General features: G+C 21.7%; 10 protein-coding genes across 10 annotated transcripts; 5 read left to right on the top strand and 5 right to left on the bottom strand.

The window, feature by feature from the left end:
• Nucleotides 1-51: 51 nt before the first annotated feature.
• On the bottom strand, nucleotides 52-867 carry SRAE_2000108800 (Hypothetical protein; the record flags this gene model as incomplete). Its single annotated transcript, XM_024651998.1, has 1 exon — nucleotides 52-867. One exon carries the CDS (start codon nucleotides 865-867, stop codon nucleotides 52-54), a length of 816 nt encoding a protein of 271 aa, XP_024505619.1.
• Nucleotides 868-1,550: 683 nt separating this feature from the next.
• On the top strand, nucleotides 1,551-2,332 carry SRAE_2000108700 (LD23667p; the record flags this gene model as incomplete). The annotated part of the gene is made up of 2 exons (XM_024651997.1): nucleotides 1,551-1,623; nucleotides 1,668-2,332. The coding sequence occupies 2 exons, from the start codon at nucleotides 1,551-1,553 to the stop codon at nucleotides 2,330-2,332; spliced, it is 738 nt and encodes a 245-aa protein (XP_024505618.1).
• Nucleotides 2,333-2,512: 180 nt separating this feature from the next.
• SRAE_2000108600 (AT24389p) lies at nucleotides 2,513-4,956 on the bottom strand (the record flags this gene model as incomplete). Its single annotated transcript, XM_024651995.1, has 4 exons — nucleotides 2,513-2,971; nucleotides 3,016-3,565; nucleotides 3,630-3,643; nucleotides 4,855-4,956. 4 exons carry the CDS (start codon nucleotides 4,954-4,956, stop codon nucleotides 2,513-2,515), a joined length of 1,125 nt encoding a protein of 374 aa, XP_024505617.1.
• A 1,334-nt stretch (nucleotides 4,957-6,290) lies between these two features.
• On the top strand, nucleotides 6,291-7,413 carry SRAE_2000108500 (Engulfment/cell motility, ELMO domain-containing protein; the record flags this gene model as incomplete). Its single annotated transcript, XM_024651994.1, has 3 exons — nucleotides 6,291-6,690; nucleotides 6,739-7,317; nucleotides 7,355-7,413. The coding sequence occupies 3 exons, from the start codon at nucleotides 6,291-6,293 to the stop codon at nucleotides 7,411-7,413; spliced, it is 1,038 nt and encodes a 345-aa protein (XP_024505616.1).
• Nucleotides 7,414-7,529: 116 nt separating this feature from the next.
• Nucleotides 7,530-7,862, bottom strand: SRAE_2000108400 (Hypothetical protein; the record flags this gene model as incomplete). The annotated part of the gene is made up of 1 exon (XM_024651993.1): nucleotides 7,530-7,862. One exon carries the CDS (start codon nucleotides 7,860-7,862, stop codon nucleotides 7,530-7,532), a length of 333 nt encoding a protein of 110 aa, XP_024505615.1.
• A 573-nt stretch (nucleotides 7,863-8,435) lies between these two features.
• On the top strand, nucleotides 8,436-10,226 carry SRAE_2000108300 (EF-hand domain and EF-hand domain pair-containing protein; the record flags this gene model as incomplete). Its single annotated transcript, XM_024651992.1, has 6 exons — nucleotides 8,436-8,459; nucleotides 8,708-8,712; nucleotides 8,773-8,849; nucleotides 8,895-9,066; nucleotides 9,796-9,905; nucleotides 9,988-10,226. 6 exons carry the CDS (start codon nucleotides 8,436-8,438, stop codon nucleotides 10,224-10,226), a joined length of 627 nt encoding a protein of 208 aa, XP_024505614.1.
• Nucleotides 10,227-11,564: 1,338 nt separating this feature from the next.
• On the bottom strand, nucleotides 11,565-13,502 carry SRAE_2000108200 (Hexosaminidase D; the record flags this gene model as incomplete). The annotated part of the gene is made up of 1 exon (XM_024651991.1): nucleotides 11,565-13,502. The coding sequence occupies one exon, from the start codon at nucleotides 13,500-13,502 to the stop codon at nucleotides 11,565-11,567; it is 1,938 nt and encodes a 645-aa protein (XP_024505613.1).
• Nucleotides 13,503-15,906: 2,404 nt separating this feature from the next.
• On the top strand, nucleotides 15,907-17,355 carry SRAE_2000108100 (Calcium uptake protein 2, mitochondrial; the record flags this gene model as incomplete). The annotated part of the gene is made up of 2 exons (XM_024651990.1): nucleotides 15,907-16,489; nucleotides 16,550-17,355. 2 exons carry the CDS (start codon nucleotides 15,907-15,909, stop codon nucleotides 17,353-17,355), a joined length of 1,389 nt encoding a protein of 462 aa, XP_024505612.1.
• Nucleotides 17,356-17,403: 48 nt separating this feature from the next.
• SRAE_2000108000 (39S ribosomal protein L18, mitochondrial) lies at nucleotides 17,404-17,957 on the bottom strand (the record flags this gene model as incomplete). The annotated part of the gene is made up of 2 exons (XM_024651989.1): nucleotides 17,404-17,553; nucleotides 17,595-17,957. The coding sequence occupies 2 exons, from the start codon at nucleotides 17,955-17,957 to the stop codon at nucleotides 17,404-17,406; spliced, it is 513 nt and encodes a 170-aa protein (XP_024505611.1).
• A 165-nt stretch (nucleotides 17,958-18,122) lies between these two features.
• Nucleotides 18,123-22,548, top strand: SRAE_2000107900 (tRNA-splicing ligase, RtcB family and WD40 repeat and Small-subunit processome, Utp12 domain and Quinoprotein amine dehydrogenase, beta chain-like domain and WD40/YVTN repeat-like-containing domain and WD40-repeat-containing domain and tRNA-splicing ligase RtcB homologue, eukaryotic family-containing protein; the record flags this gene model as incomplete). The annotated part of the gene is made up of 4 exons (XM_024651988.1): nucleotides 18,123-18,140; nucleotides 18,186-18,298; nucleotides 18,337-20,729; nucleotides 21,008-22,548. The coding sequence occupies 4 exons, from the start codon at nucleotides 18,123-18,125 to the stop codon at nucleotides 22,546-22,548; spliced, it is 4,065 nt and encodes a 1,354-aa protein (XP_024505610.1).
• Between the last annotated feature and the right edge of the window lie 28 nt (nucleotides 22,549-22,576).

Below are 22,576 nucleotides of genomic sequence, written 5' to 3'. Positions count from 1 at the left end.
ATTTTTAAATGTAAAAAAAAATAAAAATATTTTTTACTACTTATATAAAAATTAGTTATCAGCGTCAACATATGCAAATTCTTTTTGTAATATATCATCTCTGTCATACCTATTTGAAGGTGGTATATAATTTAATTTTGGTTCATTAATATTTCTCCATTTTGGTTGAGTAGTCAATAAATTTGTAACACTGAAAAAATCAAATAATTGATTCATAAGATCAGGTAATATTAATTCATTATATCCAAATCCATCTCCTGTAATTGTTTTAGTTATGACAAATGGCAATATATCACTATCAATTTTGGATAAGATGTTTTTTTCTTTGTTTATAAGATTAACAAAATTTGATGGTTTAATCTTTAAAATTCTTAATTTTTCTCCACTATCCTCAATTAATTCATTTAATTTTCCAATAAGTTGCATATGAATATACAAATCACCTTCCTTTTTTAAACTTGGTGAACATGAAAATGGATAATCATATATATAATGATCATTTTGACGTTTCTTACTTTTTAATTTTAAGTCTATCGACCATTCTATCCATAAATGTAAACGATGATGTGAATATTGATTTTCCATGGTATTTTTACAAAATTCTTTACGATTATATGGAATTTTGTATATCATTATATCATCTATATAAAATTGATTTTTAGATAAAGCACATTTTATCATGTCAAAAAAGATAGAATTTTTTACTTTTATAGTTGTATAGATATAAACTCTTGTTGTTGTATCACCTTCAGCAATTTTTTTATTATAACAAGGATTTCCAGGAAGGTTTATATATTCATGTTTTAAAAGATTTGGAGGAAAATGAATAAAAGAATAAATATTTGGATATTCATTGTTAAATTTCATAGAATCATTAAAAACAAAATCTCCATTAATTATAATAGTTATAATAATAAAAAGTATAAATTTTAATTTCATTTATTTTAATACATTATAAATTTTTATTTATGTATTTATTTATAATTATAAGTTAATTGAAAAATTAACATAACAACATTATTCATTACTATGTAAAATAAAAATTTTTGTTTATTATTATTAAATAAATAATCCTAATTTTTTTTCTTATTAATAGCTATTAAAAACTTATTAATTTAAAATAATAATTAAGAAATTTACTTATAAACATGAATAATTCGTATGTATTACTGATAACTAAAAAAATATTTAAAAAAAATTTATTTTGTTAAAATAAAGTTTGTATCATATGATCTTTCATACAAGTATGTAAATTTATTATCTCTATAACACACTCTCAGAAATTTAATATTATCAAAAAAATAATTTATACATATTTAAAAAGTTTATTTTATATAAAAATATATTTTTTAAATCAAAATTGAATTTTAATAAATAAAATACATTTAAAACTATCAAAGAATCTTAAAACGTTAACTTTGTTTTTAAATTTGGAAAAAAGACAGTGCATAATTTCACTTTGTCTATTTATTTTATCAATTAAAAGTTTTTAATCTATAAACATAGTATAAAGATATTTATTTATTATTAGATTTGTAACATAGCTAATTATGGTAGGCCAAGATGAATTTGATGAACTTTATCATTCAATAAACTTGAATATTAAAAAAATTGAGTATACAGGTAGGAGATGTTTATTTTTATAAACATCAATAATCTTATTTTAGCTCAACTTTTGAATCAAGCTGTTGAAAAAATTGGTACACCAGCGGATACCACTATAAATGAGGCTGAGATACATGAATTGATTCAAAAATCTAATACATTACCAAAATATACAAATAATATGATGAAAAATCTTGTAAGTTTAAGTAATGGAAATTCAATCTTAAAACAAAAAAGGGAAATTTTAATGGATAGTTTAATGTCAGCATTAAACCTCCTTCAAGATGCTCAACGAAAAGCTGTTGTAAAAGAGAAAAGTAAAATTAATGAAAATCAATTAAATAATTTTAATCAAATAGATGACAATTTTTCTGATTCAAATCCATTTGCTTCACAACAACTTTCACAAGAACAAATTCGCCAAAAACAGCAAGAAATTGAAGAAGTTAAACAAAGACATTCAGCAATAAGGCAACTTGAAGTAGATATAAGTGATGTGAATCAAATTTTTAAAGATTTAGCCAAACTTGTACATGAACAAGGGGATATGGTCGATTCTATTGAAGATAATATTGATTCAGCACAAATACATGTTGAACAAGGTAGTACAAATGTTCAGCAGGCTTTACATTATCAACAAAAAGCAAGACAAAAACAATTGCTTCTTTTTGTCTTTTTTGCTGTATTAATATTTATTATTTTATTAACACTTTGGTTCAGTAAATAGTTATATAAATAAATATATGTATAATTAAATAAACATGATAGTACTTATTTTTATTGAAATAAATACATTAACTATTTTAAGTGGAAAAATATATAACTTGTTTGATATAATTTTTAATTAATGGATTATAATAGTTAAAAAAAAATTTCTATAAAAGTGAAATTTAAATGGTAATAGAAATTATAGTCCTTTATTGTAGTAAACTATTTTAGGAGGATTTGGTAATGCTTCAATTTTTTTCTTAACTTCAGGTTCTAGGGCTGATACTTCAATACTTGTCATTTGTGGAAATATGGCACAACATAATGGAGTAGAGAATAATAGAATGGCTCCACAAATGCCAATCTGTATTGGTAGAGATGACCATTTATTTCTTTTAAACCAATCAGTTTTTTCAATTTTTTGCATACATAATGGTGTTGCTATCATATATGGTGTAGCCATTGCTACTCTTGAAAATATTACCATTGGTATGGCATATCTAGCAACTTTTGTAGATGTTCCTACTTCAACTCCTTTTTCATCAACTAATTTAATTCCTTCTGAAAATTCTTTTTGTCTCATCATTGGAATGTTTATTGAATTTGCCAATGCTACTGCAGCAAATGGTACCATTCTTCCAATTAATGGTGGAAAATTCTAAAAAAAAAATAAATTTTAATTAAAAAGTTTTAGTTAATTACTCCTCTTTTGACTATGGCATTTAAACCTAATGCAGCAGACAAAGCACCTCCTGTAGCAGCACAATAACTTGAAATAATTGTACCAACACTATTGTCTTCAACAGAACCATCATCAGAAGAACCACCACTTCTATTACAATAATTAACAATTGCATTATAACTTTGATTTGTCCATTGCCAAAAAATAACACTAGGTGCTGATTTATAAAATGCCAACATTCCTCCAGTTATAACCATATTCATTGGCATTTGACTAGACATTCTTCCTAGAATAAAAGTTTTTTCACCAGTTTCAGCATGAAAAGCAGAATCATATAATGTTTTTGCTTTCCACAATTCATCTACAGTTAATTTGTCAGAAACTATTCCTTTTTTGTAATTATCAACAATAACTTTACATTCATCCAATTTTTTATCAGAAACAAAAAGATTTAATGGATTTGTGATAGCAAAAAAATGACGAGCACGATTAATATATGTAGATTGATCATATCTTGGTTTTGTAATATCTGGACGATTTACTAATGTTTGAACGAGCTCAGACATTCTACTAAAATATATAAAATATAAATTAAAAAATAAATATTTATAAGATGATTTAAAAAATATATTACATTGTTAATATATTCTAAAATAATTCATCTTAGATACTTTTATCATTAAACGCCACGTGCTCTTTAATTTGTTTAATATTTTAAAGCACTTTTTACTGCTATAAGTTAATGAGAAAATTTCAACTAGACAGTTGAATAAAAGACAATTGTTTGAAAAAAAAAAAAATTTAAGTGGAAAAAAAAATGTGACCGATCTAAAATAATATAAAAATATATTACTTTATATTTTGGTATTAATTATAAAATAACTATACTACGGAAATATAAATAAATAATATCTTGATATTTAAATGTGTGTAAATTAAAATGATAACAACTTTGATTGACTTATTTAGAAATATATGTAGTATCTAAATGTAATAAAAAAAAATATTTGTAATATAGTATTTTGGATTTAGAAATTTACAATTTTTATTTATAAACACCAAGTTAACGTTTCTCAAGAGAATTTATGTAATACATAAGATTAAAAATTTCAATACTATTATTTTAATAGATGTAATCTATTTACAATCCTTTTATTATTTGACTGTAAATTAAATTAAAAACTTTTATATTTGTGTATATATTTCAAAATTGAAAAAAATAACTCATTGAAAAAATAATGATTTTAATAAATAAAAATTATGATTAAAGATCAAAAAAAATTTTTTTAATTATAAGTTTTAAATATTTTAAGTTTACAGAAGGGGTATATACATTTTTCCAGGCAGTTTTTGCTGAGACAACACAGGTTTATTGTAAATTGTTTAAATATTTATCAAATAGAGATAAGTAGCCTATAATTTGTAAAAGTTTTTTTTTTTAATTCAATAGAAAAAGAAGTAATAAAAAAAGAAATACATAAATAGAAAATATAAATTTATCCAAGGATAATTTTTGTTCATTCTATTTTTTTCTAATTCCATTGTATATTGAATTGCTCATAAATATGTTTTTTATTCTTAGAATTCTTCAAAGATAATTTCTTGTTATTAACTAATTTGAAAAAAAAAACGCTTTAAAACTTTTAAATTTTTTTTTATTAATGCGAAGTTTCTTTTTTTTTGTGTTAAAAAAAATTATTAAAAAAAATAATTTGGTATTAGATTAAAAAAATTATTTTAAAATAATCTTTAGAATATTATGGAATTGGAAAAGAAGATTTATAATTTTTCTTTAATAACATGTTATATTTTTATCGATTGTACTATGTAAAATAGAAAATTGTGGATTTTATGTTTACCATTTTGAAAAGTATTAAATATTTATATTTAAAATTTTGTGCTAAGGAGTTTTCTGATAGGTGCATATCATTTAAAAATATTATCATGATATCTAAAGGCATAATAAATAAATAATGTTATGCATATGATTAAAAACACGAAATATTTAATTTTAAGAATTTAATGGATTGTCATATTTTAAGGATGTTATCAAATCACACCTAAATTGTTTATTAAAATCTCATCGTAATTAAATTTTAAATATAAGATTAGCAATTTTTCAAAATCTGTTTATCTAAAAAAAAAAGATTATAAGACTCTTTTTATACGTCTTGTAAAATGACGAAAATATAATTAAGTTTATCATTTTAACATTGTATAAATGTTATTCATCCATCTTTTAACTATGTGAAACTTTATTCTCAAGTATTTCTATAAATTTTATTTTAATAATCATTTATAGAAAAATAATTTATTTTTATTGTATATTTTTTCAAGAGTAATAATCTATTAAACAATTATTATAAGACAAAAAAAAATTCTATAAAAATTATTTGAAAATTAATAACATAATTTTTTCTAATAATACCATTGAAATCATTTTTATTTTGGTCTGAAACTTTATAAGAAACTCATATAATTTATGCCAATGAATTGGCTTATAAATTGCATTTAAAATTTATTTTGCATAGAATTCTAAACTAATGTTGAAAATTTTTACATTATAGCTAATATATCAGTAATACAATTTCTACTTTTTCATACTTATTTTTGTCATTGAAAGTAATTTCTTATGTATTGTTATAATATTATTTTAAGCAATATGGATTAATGTAAGGAATATATATATTAGAATTAACAAATAATTTCCTTTAATAATTATTTTCTACTTACACATTATTATATATTTATTTGTTTATAAATACAATTATTAATTGAATGTGAATAAGAATGATGGAATTGATGCTGCTATCTGTAATTAACAGCTAATACAACCTTATTGTTGCTATGGTGTTTTATTTTTATTTTCTAACTATTAATCCTTTTTTTTTTATTTTCTAAGGTGAAATATGATAATTTAGTAATGATATCATATTTTAATGAATTTCATATTTCAATTTTTTTTTTTTACTAACTGAATTTTATTTTATTTTTTCTCTGTTATTGTTTTTGTTTCCAAATTACAAATTTTAATTATCATAAAAAATAATAAAATAATACAATATAGATGATATATATTTTTATAAATAGGTTTAAAGTTAAAAAAAAAAAATTTCCAATACCATATTTAAGAAGTAACACATTATCGTGTTTTGTAAATATACTAATAAATTTTAATTTTATTATTTAGTCTTAAAATTTATATGCTTAATTATATATATAATTATTCAGTTTTAAAACTTATATATATTTTTTTTTATCTTATTATTCATTTCAGTTTCTTTTCATTTTAATTATGTCAATAGAAAACAATATTAATGATCCAAATTCTATTAGTGCTGATATTTCTAATTCACTATTATTTAAGTTAAATAATGAAGACCAAATAATTTGTGATGAGGAATCTAAAGATAATAAAAAAAATCATTTAAAAAATGAAACAGTTTTTGAGTCATCAGTTAGACTTTCAATTATTTCTAATGATATTATTAATAATTCAAATGTAAGATCTTCTATTTCTATTAAAAGAGATGGAAATTCTCGTGCATCTAGTTATTATGAAGAATCAGAAAGTCATATTCCAATTAGTTATTTTATGAATATTTGGAATAAGTTAATAAATCAAAATTTAGATAATGAAAAAATGAAAGCAAAAGAAATGATAAAACAGTATTCAGATAATTATAAAAATACAAGTAAATCTCAATCAATTTCAAATACAATATCACTTAAATGGATTTTAGGTTGTTCCTGTATACCTTCATCATATGGTAGAAGTAATACAAGGAATATTGAAAAAAATTATCAATTAGAGGAAGAACAAATTTTAATTTTAGCTTTATCATTATCTCCATATTGTGAAGCAAATAATATACATTGGGAAATATTAAGTTCTGTTTACAAATGTTGTAATTTTAATGAAAATGATAGTAAAAGAAAAGGTGTACCAAGATATGGAAGACATTGGGAAGATATTGGATTTCAATCTCTTGATCCTGCTACAGATTTTCGTGGAAGTGGTATTTTTGGTTTATGTCAATTATTATTTTTAACAAGTAGTGGATTATCAGAAAGTGTAAAAGATGATATTTTAAGACTTAGTCAAGATAAAGTATATAATTTTCCATTTGCAGTTGTAGGATTAAATTTTACAAAAATGATTATTGATAGACTTCGTACAGGAAAGTTAGATAAACTTGCAGAAAAAGAAAAAACATACATTTCTGTTGTAAATGGAATATATCGTGGTATATGGATAATGTTTTATAGAATGTGGAAAAGTAGAAAATGTCAAATAAGTGATTTTTCAAATATTCTTGAAGGTAAGTAATTTATCATTATATATTAAATTATTTTTAGAACTTAAAAAAATTATCAAGTCTCGACCAAAATATTTACTAAATATGGCGATTTTATAAATTTTTATTATTATTATTTTTTTTTTTCATCAAATACTGTATTGCCTTAAAATATATTTTTTTTTTAAATAAATTTTTTATTATTATAAATATTTATAATATGTAGAAAGAAATTATCAACATAATTCTATAACACCATTACCCATCATGCTGCTTCCCGAACTTTTAGGTTCATAATTTTTAATTTCTTGGTCATTTGCTACATCTATACATCTTGATTGTGCCTTTAATTCCTGATTAAAATTATATTGTTTAATTTTTCTAAAAATATATCTAATAAAAGATTTTATTGTTATTAATAGAAAAAATGCTATAAGAATTGCTGCTGTGCCCACTCCAATCATCGGATCATATTTTTTATAAAAGTCATCTGCCGTCTTTTCAGGATTTGTATCCATAAAATCTCGTTTATCTGGACCTCGACAGAAGGGTGCACAATGTCGTGGCATTTCAGCATATTAAATATTCACTAGAAAACAAATTAAATTATAGTAATAAGTAAAATTTATTAATTCTAACGATTAAAAATTATAGAAAATTTTATTATAAATTTTATTCAAAGATATATCAAATGTTATTTTATTATATATATATTTTTTTTAATCCATTAATATTAATAATTGATATAAAAGAATATCTATTTAAAGTATACTTTTTATATTACCATGGTTATTGTAATTTATTCAAGTATTCATCACTATTAAGTGATATTGAGTAAAAGCTCTTTAAAATTACCTTTATTTATGATATTAAAATATTATAACTACTTTTTTAAATAATATATTTTATTAAAGTAAATATTCATTCTTTAATATAAAAAGAAAATGTAAAATGATTCTTTAAAATAAAATGTTTTTCTAACTTAGTAAATTTTTTTTTTTAATTTTCTTATCATATTAAGTTAAAAAAAATAAAAAAATACAATGAAATTGAGAATATCAATAATAATTTATGATGTCAAAATATTATATTTCAATGATATGAATAAAACTAAAGTTTAAATATATTGTATTAAAGTTAGAATGACAAACAAATTTTATGAAGTTGTTAGAATGAATAATTTATTAGTATAAAAGATAAATCCAAAATCCTTAAATAAAATTAAACAAGAGATAAGAAATTAATACACCAAAAATATTAAAGTAATAATTAAATTTTTATTAAACGATAAGAAATAAAAGAATTAAAAATCATGTTATCTTTTTATTGATAATAGTATAGTAATAAAAATTGTATTATTAAATTAAAAAATTTTAGGTATTTGTAGGTATTTATATAAATATAAATTTTGTAGTTAAGGTACAGTGATTCAAAATATTTTTTTTTTAATTTTTTTTTTACTATTATAATATTTTTAAGTTTTAAAAAAATGGGATCAGGAAGTTCACATCAACTTTCTCCAGCAGAACTTAGTGATCTTGAAGGAACAAGTGGCTGTAAGTTAATGATGAAAGATTAAAATATTAAATTTAATTTTCTAGTATCTAAAGATTCAATAAAACTTCTTCATTACCGATTTGTAGAACTTGCAAGAGCTAGAAATCGTGAAACTAATGAATTATTTATTCGCCGTGAGGATTTTAAAAGAGTTGAAAAGTTAAAAACTAATCCATTAGGAGTAAGAATTATTGAAGCATTTTTTGCTGATGCTTGGTAAGTGCATATAAATATAATTTTCTAAATATTAAAAAATTTATTTTTAAAATATAAAAATAATATTTAAGTTTTTTTTCTATATTAATAATTATCATAGAAAAAAAGTAATATAATTATAAATAAGTAATTTTGATTAAATAATAATAGAAAAAAAAATTATAGTAAACCAATGAAAATTTGTATGAACTTAAAATTTTATAAAAAAAAAAAAAAAGAAAATAAATAAGTTTTTATCTAAAAATAAATAAATTTAAAAATAAAAATGTTATAGTTAAGTAAACATTTATATTATTGGGGCAAAATTATTTATAAAAAATTAACAATAATAGCAACACATGAAAATGATAAATATTTAATAAGCATATGCTTATCATTTATCTTTGATATAATTCCATACATGTTTTTGATAGAAAACTTATAGATATTAAATAGAAGAATTTTGAAATACCAAGGAATTTTTATTAAATATGGGTTTCCATTAAAATAGCATTATTTATCTATGAGAATTTTTATTCATTTCACATGAATATTCTTTACTTATTCTCTAAAAACCATGAAAAATTAAAAAATTTATTGTGAAAAACTATATTTAAATAATCTTTGAACAAGTCAAATTAAATTGTCAATAAATAATATATAAAGATATAATAATAATTTTATATAAATACAAAGCATTTAATCATCGTCAAGCTATAACTTAAAAATTTTTTTTTATTACTATTTTAGTTGTACAGATAGACTTTACTTCAAAGATTTTGTTAGAGTATTAGCTCATTTTCGTCCCATCAACAAAAATAAACCACATCCATGGAATGACAGAGAAGCAAAATTAAGGTGTAAGTTTATTATATTATTTATTACAATTTTTAAAAATAAAAAGCATGTCTAATACAATTATTATTATATTTAATATTATAGTTGCTTTTACAATGTATGATCTAGATAAGTCAAATTCAATTGCTGTTGAAGAATTTGCTGAAATTTTAAAAATGATTATTGGACAAAATGTTGAAGAGGATCAAGTTGAAAGAATAGCTGAACAAACTATGAGAGAGGCTGATAAAAATGGAGATGGAAGTATAACATTTGAGGAATTTTGTCATGCTATGGAAAAAACTGATATTGAACAAAAAATGAGTTTTAGATTTTTGACATAAATAAATAATATTATGATTATTAAAATAAAAAAATATTAATCCTATATATACATATATTAATAAAAGAACATTTTGAAATAGAATTATAAAATTATTTTATCAATAAAATAAATTTGATTTTTAAAATAATTTAATTATTTTTTTTAAAATTATTTTACATTCAAAAAATATATAAATTTGATACATTTTATAAATAGAAATTTTAAGTAAACTAAAACTATTTCACTGAACCAATTACCTCATTAAATAGTTTTCAAACAAAATTTATTTCGTATATATATGTTTTAAAATTGTCCTTATTTTTTTTTTTTCAAAAAGATTTTAAGCATTAAAAAAAAATTATATTTTTATACATTTATATAAAATTCAAAGGTAACAGGAACATTAAAAAGAAAATTAAGTGCATTATTTAACATTTCAATATAACATTTTATTATGTCTTATAATTTATAATTTCTTTTTAACACCTACCTATGAAAAATAACTTATAATTGGATAAAAAAAAATTTTTTTTTTTGATAAAAACGATTTAAAAAGGAATAAATATATTTATAAATATTCAATAAGTTATCAATAATATAAAAATAATAAATAAAGAATATTAAAAAATTATACAATTTATAAAGTATCTACTTAAACATTTTAAAATATATATTCTATTTTGAGATACTACATATAAAACAAGAGTTTAAAACAAATTTTTCCCAGATGAGCGATTTTCTTTTTTATTTAAATCTCTAAAAATAATACTATTTTGTCAAAATATAGTAGTTTAACATTAAAAGAACTTTTCACAATAATATTACTTTTTTTTTTACAAATAAAAAAAAAAGTATTATTATGTATTTCTTTCTTTTTAATAAAACAAAATAAAAAAATAATTTGATAAATTAACAAATAGAAAAATTAAAAATATATATATATATAAATATCTTATAAGATTATATAAATATAATATTATTCTATGATTTTAAATATTATATGTCTTCTGATTATCTGTGAAAGAGAGATAAAAATATCTTATGGAGATTTTAGAAATATTTGCATTTTATTTTTACACATTAACAAATGTATATAATTTACTAACATAAAAATATTGAAAATAAAATATATTTCTAGCATTTATATCATCTGAATATTAATATTCATCAGTTTGTTTTTAATTTTTATTTTATTATAAACAAATAAATTAAAATAATGTTTGTTTTTTTTTTATTATTTATATAAAAAAAAATGGTGAGAAATATATAACCCGGAAGAGGAATAAAGTTTTTTTTTTTTAGATTTATAATAGAACTTTTAAAAATAAACATTATTTAAGAAAGTTGTGTAATCTAATTAAAGCTCTTTGTATTCTACAAATGGCCTTTTTGGAAAGGTCTCTGTTTTAAGAATTTCTTCAGCAAATTTTAATGCTTTTGTTAGTTTTTCATATATAGGACGTGCATGTGTATATAAAAATTCATCAGCTGTCTCTGTTGAGTATATTTTTTCTAACTCTAAACGAATTTTCTTTGATAAGTCTAATATATAATGAACTTCTTGTCCAAGAATTTCACGTGTTTTTTCTTCTCTCATTGGTTGTGAAATTTTATATTTCATATTATAATCATTCATCCATCCACCATATTCATGATCTAAAAGAAAATAATCTGTTAAACGTTTTTCAAGTTTTCCTAAATCATTTATTGTTTCATATATAGTATAACCTGGAAATGTACAACCATATACAAAATCATTTATTGTTGTTGGAGCATTACATCCTAAAATACTTATACTTTTTGGATATTTATTATTTAATGGTTGACCTTTTATTATTGTTTCCATACTATAAGCTAATGATGGTAATGATACAGGAATTAATTCAGTTAATATTGCCATATGATCATATCGACTCCATCCACAAAATATTAAACCTTGAAATGTATCAAAATGTTTATAAACATTTGTCATTTGTTTTATCCAACTTTCATGATTTTTTATATAATGTTCTGCATTTGTTGTGTAACGTTGTGGACCATCAGCACCTTTAAATGCACTAGCTCCCCATACTTTTTTAAATGGTTTTAATGATAACCATGTTTGAAAAGGTAAATAATAATCTAAATTTTCTGCATAACTCCATAATACTGGTTCAACTAAATCAGTTAACTTAAATTGTACCAAATATTCTTCAGGAACTTGAACTAACATATCATGCCATATAAGTACTGATACATTATATTTAGATTTAACATATTCAGCAACACGTTTAATATGCCATAACATTACTTTTTCAACATCATAATTATTTTTATTCATAATATTTGTTGTTTCACTACATATTCCTATTTGATATACCTCATCAGCACCAATATGAAAATATCTCATTCCATATTTATTATGTATTTCACCTACTTGATCAATCATACTTTTTATAATATCAAATGCTTCATCTTTACCAATACATAATGTTTGTGGATGTCTTGATGATTCTTTTAAATGTGAATATTTTTTTAATTTTAATATCCATTCAAGGTGACCAAAAGTTTGAACTAATGGTATTATATCAAAATCATAATCATCAATAGCCATTTTTATAATTTTTTCAACATCATCTAAATTATATGCTTCACCACTAACTGCATCACTTAATTTATCCTTATATGGAAAAACATCTTCCCATTCTAATAATAAACCATTTGAACCAATCTTTTTAAGAAATTCAAAAAGTTTTTTATAAAAATCTATTTTATATACTCCACCTTTTAAATCTAAATGAATATATCTTTTTGTTGGAATAAATGTATTTGTTGGTGATAACATTGGATACTCAAGCATTTCTTGTTTTTCTCTTTCTAATAATTTATTTTTACGTATATTATTTATTTCATTACTACTACCGTTATCATTAAAACTTTTCTCCACATTATTTTCTTCAGTAATATGTGTCACATTATTTTTATAATTTATCTTTGATCGATTCCCATTTACTTTTTCTCCATTTTGTTTTGCATTTTCAATTAAAATAAGTTGTTTCTTTTTTTCTTCTACTAAATTTACATTAATATTATCATAATTATTGAAACCATTATTATTATTATTATTATTATTATAATTATAATTATAATTATTATCTCTCTCTGATTTTATTTGATCTAATGGATTTGCTCTGGTTGAATTTCCACTTAGAATTACAGCAAAAATACCAAATAAGCATAAATAAAAAAGTAATGCAAAACATGAATGATTACCAAATGTTAGAACTCGTATTATTTTTTTTGTTAGTCGAATCATTTGCCGCATAGTATTTACTTTACATTTAACTTCTTGTAAGTATATAAGTATAAAATATTTAGAAATATAAATTTTAATAAAAAAAAAAAATATGTCTTGCTAAAATTATTAAAATATTTTAAAAATAAGAATTTGTAAAATAGCATATTTTTAAGAGAATTATTATATTTTAAAAATTATTCTTAAATGACACATATAATCATTTTTATACTTTCGACTACTTCTAAAATATTTAAGAAATGAAACGCTAATTTTTCTATTACAATATGTCAACAAAAATAAGAAAATTGTAAATAATTTTAGTGATAAAAAAAAATTATTTTATCTAAATAAAATATTAAAAATTCTTTAATTTTATTATTATTTTGTGAGTTTAATTTTATATGAATCACAACAATTACAACTAGTATAAATATAAAATATAATATTAAGATAATAATATTTATAAATGTAGATTTTGTTAATCGATTAAGGGTGTAGAGAAGGAAATAACTTAATATTCTTCAATAATTATGTCTCAAACTCTTTAGAAGCGTTTATATAAAATATTAGCTATACAAATTTTTTTTTCTATCTTTAATTTGATAAATGAATAATATTTTTAAAAAAATTTTAAAAAATAACGAATCATATGGATCATTAGACATAAATTTATATTATAAGTATTTATATTTCCAAAAAATGACTAATTTAAAGTAATATTTTTTTTATCTATACAATACTAGATGTAAAAGTAATATTATAGAGTAGACATATAAATAGGCCAATAAAAATTTTATAAAATGTACTTTATTTTTTAAGTTTTTCTTTTATAAAAAAATTTTTTTTATTTTTTAAAAACAAAGAATGCTTTAAAAAAAAATTTTTTTAGGAAAAAAACAAATTAAGTATGTAAATATAATTTATCAAAAGTTTTTTCTACTTTAAATTTATTTTAACAGAATTTTCCTTATCCTATTTTTTTATATATTATATAAAATTAATTTAAAATTTAAGAAATATTAATATTAGAAAAATAATTATTTTTTAAAAATAGTTTTTATGTAACAGAGAAAAGTACATTTTAAATTTCCTGTAAAAACAAATAATATTAAATGAAAAATATTAGATAATATTAATATTTCATCTGGAAATTTAAATGTTTTATACAAACCTTAAATTTAGTAATGTAAATATGAACATAAAGATAAAAAGAGTGCAAATAGATAAAATATAATATTTACAAAAAAATTTCTTGTTATATTAATAAATAAAAATACATATATATAGTTATATAAAACATTAATATTTATAAGAATAATTTTTAATATTATTTTAAAGTAAATAGGTGATAAATGCTTCATTTAAAATAATGATAGTTTAAAAAAAAAAAATATATATATATATATATATATACGTTACATTATTAGAAATTTTAATACAAAATAAAAAAAAAATTTTACTCAACCAAATTAATTATAAATTATAATTAGTATTCAATATTTATTTGTTTACTTTTTAAAAAGATATATATTTATATATGTATAAAAAAAATTTATTTTAATTATATAAATAATAGTAACACATAAAATTCTAATTTTAATAAAAAAAATTACTTTATAGTTTAATTATAATTTAAAAAAAAAAGAAAAATTTAATTAAAAGATTTTTGAGTAATTAAATAGTATACAAATATAAGTAAATCAGTTCCTTAAAAAATCGAGAATGCAAGTGGAAAAAAGAGTACGATGATAAAAAGGCATATAATTATTTACTTTAGTTTAAGTTAACATATTCTATAATGAGGAAAGTCCATATAATCTTTTGTATAATATTATCAATATATAAACTACTTTTATGACACTCTAACTAGTTAAATATTATATTTAATAACAAATAATAATTACTAATATATTTATAAAAAAAAAAAATTCTTTCTATTGAGTTAATATTTTTAAGAAAAATTTGTTAACAAAAGTCATATTCTATTAAGGTTATAATAATAAATATAAGATATGAATAATTTTATTTTATTGTTAAAAGTAGGATAGTATTATATAAAATACAATTTAATTATTTTTAAATATAAATACTTGAATATAAGTAATCATTTTTTTTTGTATTATTATTATTTAATTGAGGAGTAATTATATAATTTTATATATAAATATAATTTTTAAAATAAAGATGATTTTTGTATAATATTATTTATTTTATATAAAAATCAAAGTAATTTTAATAATCTATTACAAATTAATTCAGAAATGTAACATGTTTTTAATTTAATCATACACTATATATATTTTTATCTATAAATAATATAAAAATTTATTATTATTTCAGAAATTTAAATAAAGTAAAGTTAGATAAATTATTTACTATGATAGTTAATAGATATAGAAAATTTAGTAAAAAATCATTAAATATGATATCTAGAAACAGATTACAATTAGTATTTCCTTCAAACACATCACTGTTTAATGATTGTTCAAAAAGTAATACTAATATTTTAATACATACAAGAGCTTATGATAAAAAATATTATCATTATAAAGATAACAACTATAAAAAGAATAATTCTTCCACTCCTTTTTGGTTTATATCGACAACATCATTTGCATTAACAGCATCAATATTTATTTCTAATGCTGATAATTCAAATTTATTTGATTTGCCCTTAAATGATAATGAAGAATTAAAAAAACAATTACGTGTTAATGCTAAAAATATGAAACTTTCAAAAAAAGATATACGATTTTTGTTATTTGCTTCTATAGAGTATGATGAAGTAATATATATGACACCATCAGATTTTTTGGATTGTTTAACACAAGATCATCCAAAAGAAAGAGTATTTAGAAGAGTTTTAGATGAAAAAACTGTTAATGAAATGTTAAAAAGAACACCATCATTTTCACAGAATGAAGATAAATTATTTAGAAAAATTGATTCTAATGGTTTAATAAGTTACTCAGAATATTTATTTCTTATTATGCTTCTTACTAAAAGTATGGCTTCATTTAGAATAGCTTTTTCTTTATTTGATGATGATAATAATGATATTATAGATAAAAATGAATTTTTATTGGTAAGAAGTTTAGTAACACCACTACGTTCCAGATCAAAGAAACAAGAATTAGAAGAACAGGCATCTTCAAATTGTTCAATTGATGGGGAAAATATTGCTAAAATTATGCAGTATATTGATGGAAGTGTAGATAAAAATTTTGAATGTGAAGGAGAAGGTTACTCCAAAAGTACAAGTGAAATTACTGTTCAAGAGACAACCCTTTCAAAATATCTTTTTGGACAAAAAGGAAATCAAAAAAGATCATTTAATGATTTTAGAATTTTTTTTGAACAATTACAAAAAGAATTAACAGAAATTGAATTTAATGAATTTAGTAGAGGTAAAAATGAAATAAGTCCAGTTGATTTAGCAAGATTAGTTTTAAGATATTCTATTTTAAATAAAGGATGTTATGAGGAGTATCTTAAAAGAATTCAATCTAGAACATGTCCAGGAGATCCTGGTATAACATTTTCTGAATTTGAACAATTTAGTAAATTTTTAAATCATTTAGAAGATTTTACCAAAGCTGTTAGATTATATACATCTGCGCAAATTGCTGTTTCGGAGGAAGAATTTATAAGAGCTGTCAAAGTGACAACAAATTTAGAGTTATCAAAAAAACTGGTACATATTTTATTTCTTATATTTGATGAGAATGGTGATGGTCATCTAACGTATACTGAATTTATTGCAGTAATGAATGATAGATTAAATCGTGGATTCAAAAAAAGAAATAAAGGAACAAAAGGACTTGGATGGGAATTTTATAAAGATTGTATAATAAATGAAGTAAGAAATTAAACAAATTAATTTATAAACAACCTAAAAATTTAATTAATAAAAAAATTATTAAAATTGTTCATCAATTTTTTCCTGTCTTGTATGATATCGTTTATAATAACTCCAAGTTATATCATTATTTTTAATAGAAGGTTCAACTTCACTATAATCCATTAATTTAATACCATTTTCTAATAAAGCATTAACAAAAAATTGTTTCTATAAAAAAATATTTTAAAATAAAATATATTAATAATTACCTTATGACTTCTTTCTATTTCGCCTTCTTCAAAACAAGGTACAACCATTTCAATTCCACATTGTTTTAATCTATCAGCTAAAACTTTTCCAATATTAAAAGCTGCAAAACGATCAGTAGTACTGGGTAGTTGATTTGATATACCACTTTCTCTTGTTGAAACAGATAAAACAAGTCCTGTTTTGTAGTGGTATACTGAAGCTTCTGTATGTGATTTACCACCATTAAATACTGTTTTATATATAGCATTCATTTTTTTACGATTTTTTTCAAAACAATTTCCAGATGGTCTATATTGAATACCCATAAGTTCTAAATTTCTAGGATTTTGATTTACAAATCGTGCCACATAACGAGAAGCCATTTTTAGAAATTTTTATAATAATTTTATTTTTAAGTTTAAAATTTTTCTTTCAATATCTTATCAAGAATTTGTTTGCAAAATTCCACACCATTTGGTAGGATGTTTCTTTTTGATATATAAAATTTAAAAATATATTTTTTCTTTTAACTTTATTTTTTTATTAAAATGAATTTAGATTTCAAAGTAAGTATTTATTTTTAATATTATTAATAAAAATTTTCATCTTAGCCTTTTGATTTATTAGGAAATGTTTATAAAAATGGAAACATTCTTTTTCATCCAACAACAGATCAACTTTATTCAACAATTAATAATAAAATTAAAGTTTTTGATTTAAAAGAGTAAGTTTTTAATATTATATTTATTTAATTTAATTTAGTAACATATCTTCAATTATGCCTTTTACATCAAATTTTAATATTATAAAATTTACTCTTTCACCATCAGGAAAACTTGCTTTCATAATTGATTGTTTAGGACGTGGATTTTTAGTAAATACAAGTAAAGGTGTTTCATTAGCTCAATTAAAATTGACAAAACATGTAGGAGATGTTAAATTTTCTCCCTGCTCCAAATATATTGCCATTGCATTTGATGGCAGAATTGAAGTTTTTTTATTAAACAAAGTAACTTTTGATAGTTTTAATGCTTGGACAAAGACAACATCTTTAACAATATCAACAAATAAAATGACAACATTAAACTGGTCTGATGATGGAGAATTAATAATAGCAGGTGGTGAAGATAAAAAGTTTGTAGTTCTTAAACCAGGAAAACAAATTTGTACAGATTTTAAAAAAAAATTTCCTTTTCGTTTAATTGATGCACACAAAGGTAGTATTATTAACTGTTTCTTTTTAAAAAATTCTTATGATTGTTTAACTATCGATGATAGAGGATTAGCTTCATTATGGAAGAGTAATAAAACTTATGGGAAATTTGATGAAAAAAATGAAGAAGATAAGTTAACATTTGTTTTTTATGAACGTGAAAAAAAATTAAATATTAATGATTCTGCATCTGTTGCAAGGAATGTTGACTGTACCAGTGCAACTTTTCATTCTAAAAATAATATACTTGTTACATCTTTTTCAAATGGTGCTATTGTTTTTCATGAAATTCCTACATTTTCATTAATTCAATCTTTAAAAGTTGGAGATGTTTCTGTAAAATGTGTTGCTTTTAACAAGGATGGTGATTGGGTAGGTATTGCTTCAGGTGGAGGTTCATTAGGACAAATTGCTGTATGGGAATGGCAATCAGAATGTTATATAATGAATCAACAATCTCATACACATATTATTTCATGTGTTAAATATTCACCATGTGGTTCATTAATATCAACAGGAGGTATGGATGGAAAAGTTAAAGTTTGGGATGGTAGAAGTGGAAATTGTCTTATAACATTTACTGAACATAAATCAACAGTAACTGGTATTTGTTGGACGGAGGGTGGAAATGTTGTTTTGTCATCATCATTAGATGGAACAGTTAGAGCTCATGATATGAAAAGATATAGAAATTTTAGAACATTTAAATGTCCTGAACAATCACAATTACATGGAGTTATTACAGATTCCACAGCAGATTTAGTAATGTCAATGGCTAAAGATGAATTTAAAACTTATATATGGTCAATGGATACAGGTGATCTAGTTGATGTTATTTCAGGACATTCTTCAAGACTTTCTGGAATTTCATTTTTTGGTAATAATTTAGCTTCTGTATCATGGGATAAAACATTACGTATAACAAATATCATTGATAATGGATGCGAAGTTATTTCATTAACTGATGAAGCATTAGATGTTTCTTATTCTCCATGTGGTAAAATTCTTGCTGTATTAACATATAATTCATCAATAACTTTATATGATACTCGTGATAGTATCATAATGGGAATAATTGAAACAAAATATGATGTTGATTCTGGAAGAGGAGCATTTGAAACAATTAAAAAAGAAACATCACAAAGAAACAAAACATTTGAATTTATAGAATTTTCACCTGATTCTAATCTTATTATTGCTGGTGGTAACACAAATCATATTTGTATTTATTCAGTTAAAGATAGAATACTTCTTAAGAAATTAAAAATGACAATAAACTTTAGTTTTGATGGTGTTATGTCTGATATTAATTATAGACAATTATCTGAATTTGGAAATCTTGATTTTATTGAAATGTCATCAGATGAAGATGATGATGATTATGGTAAAAAAAAGAAAATGGCTTTAGCAGGTAGTAAAATTTCAGATAAATCTGAAAGAGCTTACAAACCAACAATGCGTGCTAATGCTATATCATTTTCACCTACAGCCAGATGTTTTGCTATAGCAAATACAGAAGGAGTTCTTATTTATTCTTTAGATCGTTATGAAAAATTTGATCCATTCCTATTGGAGACAACTGTAACTCCTCAAATAATAACACAACTGTTAAATACAAAAGATTTTTGTAAAGCATTAATAATGTCATTAAAGTTGAATGATAATTATTTTATAATACGTTCACTTCTCGAAATACCAATAGAAGATGTTAAATTTGTTACACAACAAATACCTTATTTGTATGCTGAAAAAATGCTTAATTGGATTGCCATAAATTGGAAAAAAGTTACAAAAAGTCATATTGAATATGTTTATAATTTTATGGATAATTTAATATTAAATCATTTTCAAAATTTTAAAAATAATGCTAGAAATATTTTACCATCTATCAATGCTTTAGTTCAAGAAATATCTCATCAACGAAAATTATATATTGATATTGGTAAAAAGAATAAATCTAGCATTGAATATTTGTTAACAGTTAGAAAAAAGAATAAATTACGAAATTTACCAAAAGAAACAAAGTTTGAATAATAATATTGTTATTTTTATAAATTAGTTAATTTTTTTTTATACTACTTTGTTTTGTTTTATAAGTTTATTATATTTTTTTTGTTGTTGTTATTAATCTACTTGTTTTTAATATTAAAACCTTTTTGGTATTTCCATATTTTACCTTATATTTGATATGTAAATCAATATAATATTTTAAAATTTTAGATATGTCAAAGTCATTTGGTAATATTGTTAGAACTTATGATGAAGAATTAAAATATATTGAACAAATAGGACCATGTGAATATAAAATTAAAAAAGGATTTGTTCCTAATATGAATGTTGAGGGAAGATTTTATCTTAATGATAAAATAAAAAAACATATGTTAGGAGAAATTGAAATGTGTTGTAAAAGAGGTAATATTGGTGGTTATATACCTGCTGTCAAACAAATTGCTAATGTTGCTGGATTACCAGGAATTATTGGTAATTCTATAGGTTTACCTGATATGCATTCAGGATATGGATTTGCTATTGGTAATGTTGCTGCTTTTGATGCAGAATCAGGAGATGGTATTATATCACCAGGTGGTGTTGGTTTTGACATAAATTGTGGTGTTCGCCTTATTAGAACTAATTTATTTGAAAAAGATGTGAAACCAGTAAAAGAAGAATTAACTCAAGCATTATTTGATCATATACCTGTTGGTGTTGGATCAAAAGGAATTATTCCTATTGGTGTATCTGATTTTGAAGAATGTCTTGAAATAGGTATGGATTGGACATTAAGAGAAGGTTATTCATGGGCAGAAGACAAAGAACATTGTGAAGAATTTGGTAGGATGATTCAGGCAGATGCTACTAAAGTTACAACTAGAGCTAAAAAAAGAGGATTACCTCAACTTGGAACATTAGGAGCTGGTAATCATTATGGTGAAGTACAGGTTGTAGATGAAATTTATGATAAATATGCTGCTAAAAAAATGGGTATTGAAGATGTTGGCCAAGTTGTAATTATGATTCATTGTGGATCTAGAGGTTTAGGACATGAAGTTGCTTCAAATTGTCTTACATCAATGGTAAAATCTATGAATCGTGATGGTATTCATATAAATGATACACAATTAGCTTGTGCTAGAATTAACTCACCAGAAGGTCAAGAATATTTAAAAAGTATGGCTGCAGCAGCAAATTTTGCATGGGTTAATCGTTCATGTATCACATTTTGTGTAAGACAAGCATTTGCAAAAACATTTAATTGTACACCCGATGATTTGGATATGAATGTTGTTTATGATGTATGTCATAATATTGCAAAATTTGAGGAACACATAGTAAATGGGAGACCAAAAATGTTATGTGTACATAGAAAAGGAGCTACAAGAGCATTACCACCACATCATCCTTTAGTTCCTGTAGATTATCAATTAACAGGACAACCAGTTATGATTGGTGGTTCTATGGGTACATGTAGTTATGTTGCTTGTGGAACTGAAAAAGGTATGGAAGCTACATTTGGTACAACATGTCATGGAGCAGGAAGAGCTATGGGCAGAAGTAAAAGTCGAAAGACAATTAGTTTTGAGGATGTTTTAGATCAATTAAAAGAAAAAGGAATTAGTATTAGGGTAGCAAGTCCAAAGCTTGTTATGGAAGAAGCTCCAGAAAGTTATAAAAATGTTACTGATGTTGTTGATACTTGTCATCAAGCGGGTCTATCTAAAAAAACATTTAAACTTAGACCAATTGCTGTAATTAAAGGTTAAATTTATTATTGTAATTTAAAAATAACGA

The sequence above is a fragment of the Strongyloides ratti genome (genome assembly GCF_001040885.1).
Source record: "Strongyloides ratti genome assembly S_ratti_ED321, chromosome : 2".
Taxonomy (NCBI): domain Eukaryota; kingdom Metazoa; phylum Nematoda; class Chromadorea; order Rhabditida; family Strongyloididae; genus Strongyloides; species Strongyloides ratti.
This window is presented reverse-complemented; position numbering and strand designations above follow the sequence as displayed.